General features: G+C 38.7%; 1 protein-coding gene across 1 annotated transcript; it reads right to left on the bottom strand.

Annotated features, from left to right (window-relative positions):
• Positions 1-2,218: 2,218 nt before the first annotated feature.
• LOC143878741 (WAT1-related protein At1g43650-like) lies at positions 2,219-8,768 on the bottom strand. The gene is made up of 6 exons (XM_077380984.1): positions 8,629-8,768; positions 7,506-7,845; positions 6,018-6,179; positions 2,651-2,802; positions 2,471-2,555; positions 2,219-2,257 (listed from the first exon to the last, which is right to left on the bottom strand). The coding sequence occupies exons 1-6, from the start codon at positions 8,766-8,768 to the stop codon at positions 2,219-2,221; spliced, it is 918 nt and encodes a 305-aa protein (XP_077237099.1).
• Positions 8,769-15,183: the final 6,415 nt, after the last annotated feature.

A 15,183-nucleotide genomic window follows, 5' to 3' on the forward strand; every position in this document is an offset into this window, starting at 1 on the left:
TTCCACCGAAACCGAAATTTAAAACCATGCCTCTCATCATGATGCAAACTTAGGGTTCCACAGATGAACATCTTGGAATATGGGAGCATACAATAAGTGCAACAATAGAACACCCATTTGTGGTTTTTTCCGCTTCTTTTTTTCCCCTTTTCGCTATGTCATCTATTTGGGGTTTCCGACCCCATGATGGCAACTGAACATACCCGAAATGACTCAACTGCCTCGAGTGCAAAAATAGGGGTGGGCCCACATTGTTGGGGGGATCCAAAGCATTCATTTGGAAGGCCCTTTCATGGATAGGGTGTTCACCAAATATCAGCTCCATTGGGTCATCTTAGGGTATTCATTTGTGGGGGTGAAAATTGACAGATATTGTTTGTCCACTAATCTGCCTATTTTTTCACCCCACAAATGGACACCCTATGATGATCCAATGAAGCTGATTTTTTATACACACCCCATCCATGATGGGCCTTTCAAATGAATGCTTAGGATCACCCCCAACAATGTGGCCCCACCCTTGTTTCCTGCACTCGAGCGCAGGAACCCTTTCCTCTATTCAATAACCATTTTTTTTTAAATGAATTCGAAAAACCAAATTACCTCACCAAAAAGGAAAATACCTATGATTTATCCAACACTTTGAATTTATTGCTAACACAACACGTGTTTCCATATTTTTCGACACTTCTAAATGTACCACTAGAAGTGGCAGACTTAATGTGGGCGTGTCAACACGTTTTTGTACCCAGTCAAGTATGACATTATGTTTTCTTATTGAATATTGTGTTTACCGCTTTTATTGTTTACTCTTCTATTCTTTTAGCTCTTCTAGCATTTGTTGTTATATCTCCTCCCCTAAACAAACCTTTATTCTAATATTATATTCATTGTATTTTATCGGTCTTCATTTCTTGTTGCATATTGGAGATTGAAAAGAATAGATTAAATTGATGAATGCGTTGTTATTTGATTATCTCGTGTTTGTTTTATGTTTTTATATTATAGTTGATTAATCCTAAGATATATTAGTTTATTAAACAAATACCACATTTATATTGTCACAAATTATGATAGTAATCAGTAATTTTATATGTACGTACGCGTATGGGTGTTTCACCCTTTCTAGATTTTTAGGGGTTGCCGTATCAGATATCTCATATCTGTGTTGAGTGTTGAAACTCGACACATGAATATGTGTACACAAATCATGATTATATAAAGCTTTTGTTTTAGCGTTGTTCCCGTTTCTAAATTTTGGGGGTTTTGTCTAGTGAGACATTCCATGTCTGTGTCGGATACACGACACGTGTCTGTGTCCACAAATCATAAGAAAATACAAAATTACAAAACTAGCCAAAAATTGTAAGATGAGGAAAAACTCAGTCTCCCTTTTTCTACCTTGCAACATTTCCATCCACCCTCTTAATGCTCGGTTCATCACAAGAAACCATTTCCAAAAGAGTCTAAACAAATTCTGGGCCAATCCCCTAAGATTGCATCGTCCAAGTTATATAACTTAGAACCCATTCTCCGAACCGACCGTACCCTCCTACCTACGCATCCTTCAAATTCTGAATGGAATAATCAAATTTAGTGCTCGGAACATTATGCCTTGATATGGGTCGATTGACCAAACGATTGTGAGCCCCAAACCGATTAATGGACTCAATATTATACCCAATTTTGAGTCTATTAATCGTTTTGGGGCTCACAATCGGTTGTCACAGTCTCAAACAAATATGACCTAAAGTACTTCCCACTAAAAATCTCCGGCAGGTGTTGCTTACGAAAGAAACAAAAATCCCCAGACTCTACTCAAATTCAAAATCTCCTTGGTCAGACCATTGCAGCTGGTCCCACCATAATTAGATTGTCCTAAAAATTTAAGAGCTTGCCAAAGGAAATTAAACCATCCATTCTTCCATTCTGCCACCCTGCATGCTTTGTACCTCCTCTACTCCTCAAAATTAAAGTAGAACACTAGAACCCCAAAAATTTCTCTCAATCGGAAGCACACATACGAACTGCATTATTACTGTGTTGTGTTAGGGCCTCTTTGAATACCTCTAAAAATTATTTACATACAATCTAATATCCAAATGGTTTTGTAAGTTAAATATGATAATTTGTAGGGATTTTCTAGGGACCATCACAATAGGCATTTCACGTAACGGCTGTTGCATGAGAGTGCAGCCACATAGGCTCAGATTTTATCTTATTCATTTGATTCATCTGAGGCATCATATTCTCCCATCTGCAAAGAAGATTAACTTAAAATAATTTTACTTCTAAACAAGGACCCATTTTGATGGCATCCAAAGAGGCTCCTATACACATGTCATACGTTGACTTGAAATCTGTTGTTTGTTTCCAAGAAATGCAAGGCCTTCTGAGCTCACATTAATACATTACATAGCAATGCAGTTTGTTAGATTAAAGGTGAACTTAAGGACTCATCATCACCCACCATCCTTTCTTCATTTTCTATGTCATGAGCTTTCTCCCACAACAAGAAATAGAGACCCACAACAGCCAGCATCGCTCCAATGATGCTGATAATACAGATATCAAAACAAACAACAAGAAAAAGAGTAAGAATAAGAACAAGAATCTGTAGGGTATTGCAGTATTGGTGCAAATGGCAAACCTTCCGAGGTGGGGAGAGTTCTTGAGGAAGATCGTCTCTAGAAGGAAGGTGCAGATGATAAGAAGTGGCAGAAATGCCGTCGTGAAAATAGGACCCTTCTTGTGAATGCACCACATCTGCACGGAATAGGAGAGGCCAGTCACCATCGTCCCCTGCTCACCCCACCACACCATTTCCATGCATTTAAACCAGTCTGTTAGAGAGGGAGAAGGATGATTGAGATAATATTTGGGCCCTGTTCGTTTAAGATTAGGACAACCGATTGTGAGTCCCAAACCGATTATTGGACTCAAAATTATGTTTAAATACGAGTCCGATAATCAGTTTAGCACTCACAATCTGTTGGCATAATCTTAAAGAACATGGCCTTAGAGCCCTAATTGTTTTAATTTTTAGAAAATACACCTTTCTATTGTATCCTAACCATAGTTGCAAAACTCCCCTAAATCTTCTTTGCGTCATCATGGACTACCTCGAGCCGACTCCCTTTACCTTGGCCACTTTCTTGTTTGAATCTGCGTTCTTCCCTGCAAAGTCAATCAAAACTCCTTTTGACTCTCAAGTTATGACTGTGTCAACTGAGTACTTGACCGCATTGTGCCAAGCCAACTTAGGCTTTGCTTTGGCTGTGTTTTAACCCTTTTGAAGTACTTTCTAAAATTTGTGTTCATTGGTCTTAACTTTGAACAATTCAGGAGAGAGATAAGAAAAATGCTATCCCATTGCATCAAATATGTTGATAGGCTCTGATGTACTAGTAAATTGGATTTTGAGAAGGCAAATGTTATCAGCAGAACCATATTTGCACAAACACATCTTATCTTACATTATTTAAAGAGCTGTCAAAGGTCATTACAGTTCCCAAAAGCTCTGTTAAGCCAATTAAAAAAAGAAAAGAGAAGCTGCATTTGTGCAATTATTAAAACATGGTTGCGCTGGTAACATTTCCCTTTGAGAATTGATTTTGAGTCCAAAAACTGATTAGGGAAATGATAAATGCGCCCCTTTTCATCACTTGGGACACCCAACTGCAGTGTACATGGCAATCAAATCCGTTGAATCCTTCTGACGTGAAGTACATCAGCCCCTCTGCAGTCATTGATACACTGTTGCTTGGTGTCCCAAGTGATGAAAAGGGGCACATTTATCATTTCCCACTTATTATTGTACTCAAAATTACATTTATTGTATATTGGGGAGTGACAAATCCACCCCATATATCCTAAATCGACCCCTATGTGCCTTTCTCTCTCCACTTTCCTCTCTAACCCTGAGGAGAGAGAAAGACGCATAGAGGGTGATTTAAGATATTTGAGGGTCGATTTATCAATGCCCTTTATATTTTGAATACTCAGTTTTGGACTAAAAATCAATTCTCAAAATCCAAAACAAACCGGGCCTTAGTGGGCCTATCTTAACCTTAGTTGTCATAGCAACATTGTCAGCACGTCCATTACTGAGTTATAACAGCCGGTGAAAAAGCCTATTATAGACTTAAAAATGACATAAAGAAACCTTAAAAAAATGGGGTTTTTATTTGAAGCATGCACGTATTTTTTTTCTAAGGACAAAGATGATGGGGGCAAAAGTACAAATGGGAGCTACTTGCCCGATGATTCAAACAATTTATTTGCTTGGCCATGCAGCAAAATTCACCCGTATGGATGATTCTAGTCCTCCATTGGCAACTCAATGGACTGTGAGGAAATAGAAAAAAACGGTTTCCATTCCTCAAGAAAACATTAACAAATTGGAGGGTTAAAGTCATAAATAGGAGTGGATTTTGTTGCATGGCCTATCCATAACACAGCATGACAGATGAAACAAGGCCTGATAGATGAACGGTTTGGATCGCTGAACAAATGGGCCCCACTTGTACTTTCCAACCATTTATATATTATCTTGGGGAAGGATATCTTAACCTTTTTAACCTTTTTGTTACACTGGACAAGGACATTCTATTCTATTCAATCTATTTCTTTATCTCCCCGTGAATCATATGCTTGTAACAATAAGGACATAATTTTCTCAATTCCAATTCACTAGAGGCCCGTTTGGATACCCCTTGGATTTGAAATCAAGAATTTTAAAATTCACAAATTTATAAATAATGCCGTTTGGATGACCAAGTATAGATTTGGATTTCAAATCGAAATTAATTTTTGTTTTGTTTGGATGCTCTTTGGATTTGAATTTAAAATCTAACAAAACCAAAAAGTCCTAAAATACTTGATATAGGGGCATTTCAGCTATTTTCCATGATCCAGGGGTATCCTAGTCATTTTACCCAATATGGGTGTATTTTGATCATTTTTTATGTCATAAGGGTGCTTTAGTCATTTTCCATGACCCAGGGTATTTGGTCATTTTCACCCAGTATAAGTGTATTCCGGTCATTTTGCATGACCAGGGGGTATCTTAGTCATTTTACCTAATATGGCGTATTTTTATCATATTTATCTCATGAGGGTCTTTTTAGTCATTTTAGTCATTTTTCATGAGCCATTGGTCATTTTTACTTGATCTAGGGGTATTTTAGTAATTTTTCATGATATTGGGTATTTTAATCATTTTTATGTCATAAGGGTATTTTAGTCATTTTGCACGACTCGGGGTATTTTGTCATTTTTGCTTGGTATAGGGGTATTTCGGTCATTTTGTCTCACTCGGGGTTTTCTATTCATTTTACCTAATACGATGTATTTTGATAAGTTTTTAATGTCACGTTGGTACTTCAGTCATTTAATACTTTTTTGGTATATTTTGGTCATTTTAACCCCTTGGTCAGATTTAGATTTATAAATAACCTCTCGCAGAAAGGATTTATAAATCCAAAAAATTACACTAACATGAGGAATTTGTAAATCTTGTGGATTTCACTCAAATCCAAATCCAGATGTCATAAAGGCTTGCCAAACGCCGAATTTAGATTTAAAAATCCAAATTCACCTCCAAATCCAAATCCAAGGGGTATCCAAACGGGCCCTAGGTGTATTGTGTCGATTCTTTTGAGTAATATATTTGGAAAGTGTATTTATGACTAGTCTTTAACACTAGAGGTTCCAAGTAAAAAAAGGTAGGCATATATCATCTCCCTTTTCCCGGTATTATAGAACAACCGTAGAAAATGATGATATGTCCTTGTATCCAAAAATAAAAATAAAAATACAAGTGTAAATATCAGTGTGAGAAGAACACGGTAGGATAACCTTTTTTTTTACCATCCCACTTCTTAACTCATTGGATCTGCTACAAATGGGCTAACCCTAAAACAATTTCCCTAGTGGAATCCATAAGCCTCTTATTTGGGGAGATTTGTTAGGGTCCTGTGTGTGTGTGAGAGAGAGAGAGAGTAGGGGTAAGTTACCCCAAAGAGGATGGTGAAGAGAACAAGGCCTCCATGCCACTTTAATTCCCAGGATGCCCTCTTCTCCACAAGTGCCTTAACAATTGCTGACTGGATAGTCCCGAAAAAGTTCATCATTGCTGCTAAAGATAACTCTGCAGGGTACTTGCGAGTCACATGACCCTGCACCAAAATCCTCATTAGCCATCCAACCACCACTCTGAAGCAAGCTATGAATTTCTCAAGAGGGGCATAAAATAGTTATGTAATAATAAATGATGGGTTACTAGAGAAATTATATGATGCCCGACCGTCAAAATGTAAAGAGAGGAAGGAGACAAAAACTTGCCTTGGTTTTTGAACCAAGGAAAAGTGAAAAACGGTGCTTTCCCTTGGATTAAAAATCAAGGGAGAGAGACTCTCTCTGCCCTTTATTTTGACAGTCGGGCATCAAATAATTTCTCGTGTTACTAAACTAAATATATGCATAAGTATTGGGATTTGGCAAGGACCATAGCAGAAGGCATTTCGGGACCAGCTGTTGCATGAGAGAGCAGCCACATAGGCTCACTTTTTAACAGGTTTTGTCTTGTTCATTTAATTCATCTGTGGTGGCTGCTTTCTCATGCAACAGCGGGTCCGCAAAATGCCTTTTACGATGGTCCCTAGCAAATCCCAAAAAGATGAGTGTCATTTCGTGACACGTGCTCAAGAGACAGAAGGGACACAAATCCCCACAAATGCCATATGAAATTGACCAAACCACGCTCTTTATTTTATAAACGGGATCCGTCTTAAAAGTATTTTACTTATATTATTATTATGAGAAAAGTGTTCCTAAACAACTGCGCAGGGAGTTTCTTGCGCATAAGTGGCTTATAAAGCCTCCCAGGTCACCTTTTGTGGACCCGCTAAACGAACCAATGGGAGGCTTTTTAAGCAGCTTAAGCGGAGGGAAGCTCCGTGCGCAGGAATACTTTCATCTATTATTATTATTTATAATATTTTATCCAAAAAATAAAAGGTCAACGTTACAAAGAATAGTAAATCTATTCGAGGATATGATGATTTTTTCGCCCCCGTGAAGGATAATGTGCCCCACTTATAATGTGATTTGACGTCCAAAGTGTTAAAAGTGTGGCCACAACTCATGTTACAAGGGGGACGCATTATGCTACCGGGGGATCATCTCCCTTAACTAAATCCTACCTCGATATCTCCATCGATATCTCCATAGAATGGCCCTCACAAATTGCAGATACTAATTTGTTAAGAATAATCGGATTGAAGCTCTATTTGCCTCTCTCATTCTATGAGTCTCTTCATATTTGCCTATGGCATCGCCAAGAGAGACCCATTGGGTCCTTGTAATAGAGAACTTTTGCTATACTGGGGCTGTTCTCTACAGTGATAACAAGTTGGTGTTTATTTTATCCAAGGATTTCTGTCCACGTTGAGAAGAGCCCCATTAGATTTTTTAAGTTATTTGAATCATGCATGATTGCTTACCACAAGAATATTCCAGGAGGCTCCAGCAAGCACTGCAACAGTCAGAATAATACCAGCGGCGGTTCTGTGTGTGATCGCCATGGACCCACTGGAAGAGGACGATTTTAGAGTCACTAAGGTGGGTCCCTTCCACAAGACCATCACCATGGCCCCTGCAATAGAGATAACAACACCCCACAGCTTGTCCTGACTCCCAATACTAGTGCACTGGATTTTCTCTTGCCGGGAAGCGAGTGCCATTACGAAAATCACCGCGGTTTGAATGTTCAAGGCGATGCTCTGGTATGTCGCCGGTACGAACCAGAGGCTTATGGTCAGTAACAATTGGCAAAGCGTAATCCTACGCACATGGTTCCAATTTCCAAAATTAAGAGAATAGGAAAATATGAAAGAATCAACTAATCCAAAAGCATGAGCTGTTAGTGCAGGTGCTATTTAACCATGGGCAGAGATAAATCAACCCCCTAATATCTTAAATCGACCCCCATATCTCTCTCTCTGAGCGCTGCCCTCATGGGGTCGATTTATCACTTCCCTTAATCATTTATACTTCAACACTCCCCCTCATATGTGGCCCCTCTTTTTTTCCTAAGCTTGGCTGTACACGTATCAAAGAGTTGTTGAGTTTTGAACCAATTACTCCAAAAGCTTAAGTTGTTAGAATTGGTGTTGTTTAATCATAGAATGACACTGGTTAAGGTGCATTGGAAACTTAATTTTACACATGTTTTGAGACTTTTTTTATCAAAATATGTGTAAAAGTCTCAAAACATATGTGAAATGATTGCTAAATCAAGTTTCCAATGCACCTTAACAGGTGCCTCTAATCATTTATACTTCAACAGAAAAGGTAATGTGATGGGCAACACACGAAGAAAGAGGCACCGCTTTTTTATTACAAAATGCAAATTAAAGAGAGGAGTGTTATAATCGAATTAGCAAAGAAATAAAAGTACAAACATAATCTTCTAAAGGAAAAAAAAGACTTACTGTAACAATCCCAGTAGGAAGGAGTAGCATAGTATCTGAATGGAGAGAGTGGGTCTTCTTACTCTGCAAAGGAAAAAAGAGAGAAAGATGAGAAAGTAGATTGGAAGAAAGAAGAAAAACGTTTCTCATTTACCTCTCTAAATAGAATGCAAGGGCAGTTGAGACGAGGGTGGCAACTAGCTGCTCGTAAACGATTAAAACAAGGGGTCTGATTCCTTTGACAACGATAGATTGGGCGAGAATGATGAGAATTGCAAGGAAGAGTTCATTCATCACCATCAAGAGATGGGGTTTGCAACTACGTAATAGAGACCCTAATCCTGATATTAACTTCATTTTTTCTTTAAGAAGAAGGCAGAAAACCAAGTAAAGAGAGAGAGAAAAGTGGTGCTCCTTTCAGAAGGGGTTAAGCCTCTAGCTCAAGGGCTAAGGCTTTCTTCTTTGACTCAATCCTAGCTTACCCACCAAAAAATAAGGGCAGTGATAAATTGACCCGCCCAAAAATAAAATGGTTGAGAAAAATTTTGTCGGCAGATGTGAGACCAGCGTTGAATGGAGATGGTCCTAAGTTGTTATTTATTACCAATCCAATCAAGATCATGAGCTCATCGCTCAAAAATCAGCCTTTGATCCATCTCAGCCCTTCACAAAAGGTCAAATGCTGATCTGGAGGATCCACAAACAACGCCGAAGTCATGGCACACTGTCCAGATCAATGGTAGCAAGCAACTTTTGCGCCTCATAGGGGCATATGTTTGTGCAATCGAGACCGTTGATCTTGTAAGATAACATGACCCGGCTCATATGTCACGAGATCATACAAAGGCGTACTGGATCAACTGCTTAGGACTCTCCGATCATCCAATCATGTAGATTATAATCATATAAGTAGAAGTGGGGACCCTCCGATCATCTAATCATGTAGACATAAGTGGAAGTGAGACCCAATTAAGTGTCCTTGGGAAGGAGCCTAGAACCCAGATATCTTACATTTTTAGCATTTCCTAATGGGAAATGAGATATCGGCACTACCATGTTTAAATAATTGCAAAAACCTAGCTTGTATTTTCGTATTTAATTAATTGGCTGGTGAGAGCCATTTGGGAACTGTAATTAACCTTTGACAGCTCCTTAAATTATATAAGACAAGATAATTTAGTGCAGATATAAAAACACGGTTGTGCTGATATCAATTCCCTTCATAATTCCTAAATTTTTAATAAAAACGAAAATGATATGGAAACTGAATTCCGGTCCACTCTCTTGTAAATAACGGGGGTTGAAAGCTGGGTCATGCACAATCTCCATACCATTCATGGCTAGGGAAGGGGGAGTCCAAAGAAGACAACAAGGGCATAGGGGAGAGTTGGAATCGGACCCTTTCATGAGCAACTATGGTTGCTCCAAATAAAATAACATTTGTGCGGAAAAAGTAAGCAGCATGACATCATTTTCCCTTTCCCATATTTTTGGTTGCCATTCTCCATCAGATCAAGAGGAATGAGAAAGTGAGTAGGATTTTTACTCCTTTGCTTTTACTCGCATACTGATGTCATTTTACTTCTTCTACTTCTACTTCTACTTCTACGTAACGTGCATTCAAAGCGAGCATTAGGGTTGTGTGACCTCGTTTAGTATTTGAGTAACCACCAGGAGGAGGAGGCCTTGGTAAATGGAGAATTTATATGATGGGTGGCCGTGAAAACACATGAAGTCCAAAAAAATAGGTACGGCCCACTCTTTTTAATGGAAATCTCCATTTTTAGATCAGTTCAGAACGGAGGGGGTTAGGATTAGGGTTGCAACTCGGGTCAGGCTTTCAAGAACCCTACCCTACCCGAGGAACTATCCCGGGTCGGGTCAGGTCGGGTTTTTTTTGGAAAACCCATGATTCTTAATCCCGGCCCTACCCGATATAATTTCTCGGGTCGGGTTTTTTTACATTATTGCCTTTACCATGCTTGTAAATGTCATTTTCTTCATAGATGGGAATGAGAAGGCCACCAACCGTGAATTTATACAAATGGGAGTGGAAAGCACCTCAAACACTCAATCATCAACTTCAAAAATTGCTTTACAGACCGGTAAAAGAAATGCTAAAATGTGAATTGAAACATGTGCGATGGTGCTTATGTACTCAAACATTAAAATTTAAAAAACATGTGGAAGAAAAATACAAAGACCAATTTCAGAGAAAACTAAAGAAAAGAAAGAGTTTTTGATCCTCTTCTCTAACCCTCGTAGCTTTTTTTATCCTCTTAATCAATGTTTACACTTCATGTATGTGGAAGGGATGTGAGGAGATGGTGCTTCATGAAGGGAAGTGGGGTTCTGGAACAATGCACTACCTTAGAAGGGCGACAAACATAATTTGGGGGAAAAGGTGAACAACGACAACGAGGAGAGCAACAGGTAGCAAGTTCTTTGGGAAAAAGGTAAAGTATGAGAGCGACAGCTAGCACTATTGAGAGCTGACAGGTAGTATGATTTTTTTGACAGATATGTACGGGTAGGAAATGCAAGGAAATGGCGAAAGTAACCCAATCAAGTTGAAGAGGTGGGAAGAACAACCAAAACATTAACATCACGTGGGTGGAATTTGAGGACAAGATTGGAAAGAAATGTTTATAAACTTAAAAAAAATGAAAAAGCGGGCAAGGAATGCGGGTCGGGTTTTTTCGCTTTAAACCCGGCCCTACCCGAGAATCATACGGGCTTTCAAAACTTAAACCCGGCCCTACCCGAGGCCCGACCATTTTGAACCCGACCCAAGTTGCAACCCTAGTTGGGATCATCCTATGGAAATGATTTTTGGGGCACACCCTATTTACGTTGTGCCCAAACAAATGAACGGTTTGGGTTAAGGGTGTCAATTTTGGCTCGGGCTCGGAAGCTCGCTCGAGCTCGGCTCGAATCCTTAACGAGCCGAGCCCGAGTTAGGCCAGGCTCGGCTCGGCTCGTTAAGAATTTAATATATTTAAATATATATATATATATATATATATATATATATATATATATATATATATATATATATATATATATTAATATATACACTAAAATGGTTGTCCAGGGAGTGAAAGGGGTGGGCAAAATATGTCACTTCTTTTTTGGAACCCCATTTGTTACTTCGACCACCCCCCGTAGTGTAAAAAGAGTAGTAAAAAAACACTAGATAGGGTTGTCCAGAGAAGATGAGGGGTGTGGAATTAATATAATTCGAGCTCGATAAGGCTCGCGAGCCTGACCGAGCCGAGCTTTTGAGCTTAACGAGCCAAGCCGAGCCTGGCCAAGCTCGGCTCGGCTCGGCTCGGCTCGTTTACACCCCTAGTTTGGGTCATAAAAAAAAGTGAGCCGTACCTACTTTTTTAGACTTCACGTGTTTTCACGGCCACCCATCATATAAATTCTCTGGTAAATGAAAGGGCCAATTTATCATTTCTTAAATAAAGTTGTTTGGACGGTCCAAGTGGTCCAATCAAAATATTACAAATGAATGATGAGAAAAAAATTACTTGAACGGGTGCATGATATATATGTATACACAAGTGGTCCTCTAAAGGTAGGAGAATTTGTATGGCGTCTGCGTGTGTGGTTTAGTATTTTTTTCAAAGAAAAAATAGTACGCATTTGTTCGGTGATCCAAATCATTCATTTGTTGGGCCCCAATTTCAATAGGGTGTTCCTTAGGATGATTCTAATTTCTAAGCCTATGATCTGCAGAGGCTTCTAGAATGTGCCGACAACTTACAAATCAGAGGGTTAGGAACCTCATATGGATATGATTTTCATGGCAGTACTTATTTAAGTTCAGCTCCAACAAATGAATGGGTTGGATCATCTAATGAAGTGGGCCCCACTGTATTTAAAAAAAAAATTAGATTAATAGGGACCATTAATCTAATGGATGCAACCTCTATAATCCCATGTGTTGGTTGAATAGGGTTAGTTCAAGTTCTCATTTTTTATTTTTTTTTGTTGTGTGTGTGTGTGTTAAAAAAGTAGGAAATTTATAAAAAAAATTCATTTCCAAACTTCTCCCCAAATTTCCTGCAATCGAAACAGAGCCTAAAAGTTTTGTTCCACATTATAAAGTAGATTAGAAATGTTAAAGTATAAAAAGATATACAACGCCTATCTCCAAAAGCTTAAGCTATTGGAGAAGTTGGTAACTTAACATGGTATCAGAGCCAAAGGTCTCGAGTTCAAACCTCCCGGATTGCAAAAATCCACATGCGATGGTCCACTCAAAGTGGGGCCACATGTGCCACGTGTTTGCCATGTAGGCCACACGTGCATGCTTATAAGGCATTCCTATTCTTCTTGTGTTGCACAATGAGAAGAGGAAAAAGAAGGGTCAAGCATTTGTGCTGATACGCGCCTCATCTAGTAACATTGCAGGTTTCTTTCAAATTTATTATGACATCTTCTAATGAAATTTTAACGAATAATATTAAATTCATAAATTTTTTAATTCTGTCGGTACAAATTTTATGAGATGAAAAATACATATGAATGTTGGAAAGAGTCCTTTCTTTAGGCTATTTACTAGTCCGTTCATCCATTTGATCACCTCATTCTAGGATGAATTCACTTATGGGAAGTCATAAATTCACCCCCTTCTAGGGTGAATACACCCTGTATTTTTTTAAAATAGACTGTACATCCCACACCATAGGATGATCCAAACCGTCCATTTGATGGGCCACAACGTAAACAGGTTGTGCCCCTAAAATAGTCGATTTAAACCTTTCCTATTAGGAAGCCTACCTCAATATCAATTTAACCCGTGTCAAATAGCAAATAGGACACTGGGCATGTGTCCATTGATCAAATTCTTGGAAGACTACCTCAATCTCAATTTGACTTGTGTCACTCTGTATTCGAACTCCACAAAGGATATTAAGAAATTGGATTAGAGAGTTTTGAAATGGATGAAACTAGACAATAGTTATGCAAGTCTATAGATTTGACTATGCCCGGAAGGAAAACGTTACAGATCTGAGAATTAAACGGACTTACTTTAGTCCTGGAGTTTTTCTATCTACATTCTTTGTATCTTGGGTCGAATTTTTGGCATGGTAGTTTAGATGCCCAGCTCATAATTACTCAACGTACACACTAGTCACTGGAACTGAGCAAGATCGACTCAGCGTACAAATTGCTCGAAGCAGATTAGTTTCTATTAATTGCGTTGATATGTACTGTTGTTTGGCTCTAATACACCAAGGATGGAAAGCATTAGGCTACGGCTTTTAAACTTGTCCCATATTAGGTTAAGTCCTACTTCGTCCCATACCTAGGCAAACCTCCACTTAGGACCGTAATATAACACCACACTTCTGCATACGTGTCCTCACCAGCTCATTTTGTAGCAGCCTTCACTCTGGCCTTTTTTCTAAGTAGCCCATTAGGTCGCCCCTTATTCGTCATGCCACTCTCCGGTAATTTCACTCTCATGACTTTCAAGTTGGGTTTTTTTGACGAGGAATCCCATTCTAGTTTGTACTCTCTAGAGGTTATCCTATGAAGATCGCTGGAATATCAAATGTTAGATACACAAACAGGTTGGGTCCCACCTAGTCCCATACCTAAGCAAGCCCTAACACACAATGAACCCAAAGAAGGAGGATTGTTACTACAATCCCCACACCTACTCGTCGCCACTTAATCAAGCGACGATCCTCCGGCATATTCAAATCATTTTCTGGTGTCAAATAGCAAATAGGACAAAATTAAGTGGGTAAAAGGTCTAACATTAAGGGATGAAAACACCTACCCTTTAGTACTATAAAATATTAACACAGAGCTTTATGTTTCTAGGATCACATGTGATGCATGCCCAGTGATCAGCATAAAAAGTAGACGGTAGCCTTGTCATTCTTTTGTGAGGCGGGAACAAGAGGGGAAAGGAAAATAAGGACCACCCCTCTTTTCTTTGCGCCAAAAAGATTTATTCCAACCCCACTACTCACCAAACACTCTACCAAAATCTAAACACTCTCCACTATCCGTCCCTTATTATTCTATTGCTATAAAACAAAAGACTCCATTTCCCACATATCCGTCACCCGTCATCACCTCACTTTCTCGAGATTATAAACAAAAAAAAATATTAGAAAGGAGAGAGAGGGGTCTGACTATTCAACAGTGTGTGAAAAGGAATACTCTTGTAGAGGAGAGAAATGAAACAGAAGGTATGAAAATTACAGATGGCGAAACCAATGTTATTATTGCTGTCTGTACAACAATCAAAACACTTCTCTCCCAATAAAAACAGGTTAAAATTAACGAGAAAATTTAGTGGTTTTTATTTTCTTTTCTAGGTAAAGCATTTTTTCAGAGAAAACTTTTTTCAACTAAAATATTTGAAGGGCATTAGCTGAAAAAGTTTTACCTGAATTAGTTTTTACCTAAAAACGGCACTATAGTTGCCCTTGCCAGTTGCCACTTTAGGTAAAAACTAATTTAGAAAAAACTTTTCCAACTAATGCCCTTCAAAAAGTTATACTTGGAAAAAGTTTTCTCTGAAAAATGTTATACCTAGAAGCTACAAAACAAAAGATCCCCAAAAAATTAGAAGGCTCCATTTCCCACAAATCCGTATAAACCCCACCACATCTCTTTCACTTTCTCGAGATTATAAACAAAATAAAAAACGAGAGAAGGGTTCGATTATGCAACAGTC

This window comes from Tasmannia lanceolata, unplaced genomic scaffold, assembly GCF_043159265.1.
Source record: "Tasmannia lanceolata isolate RefF3 unplaced genomic scaffold, GAP_Taslan_0.1 ptg000006l, whole genome shotgun sequence".
NCBI classification, from domain to species: domain Eukaryota; kingdom Viridiplantae; phylum Streptophyta; class Magnoliopsida; order Canellales; family Winteraceae; genus Tasmannia; species Tasmannia lanceolata.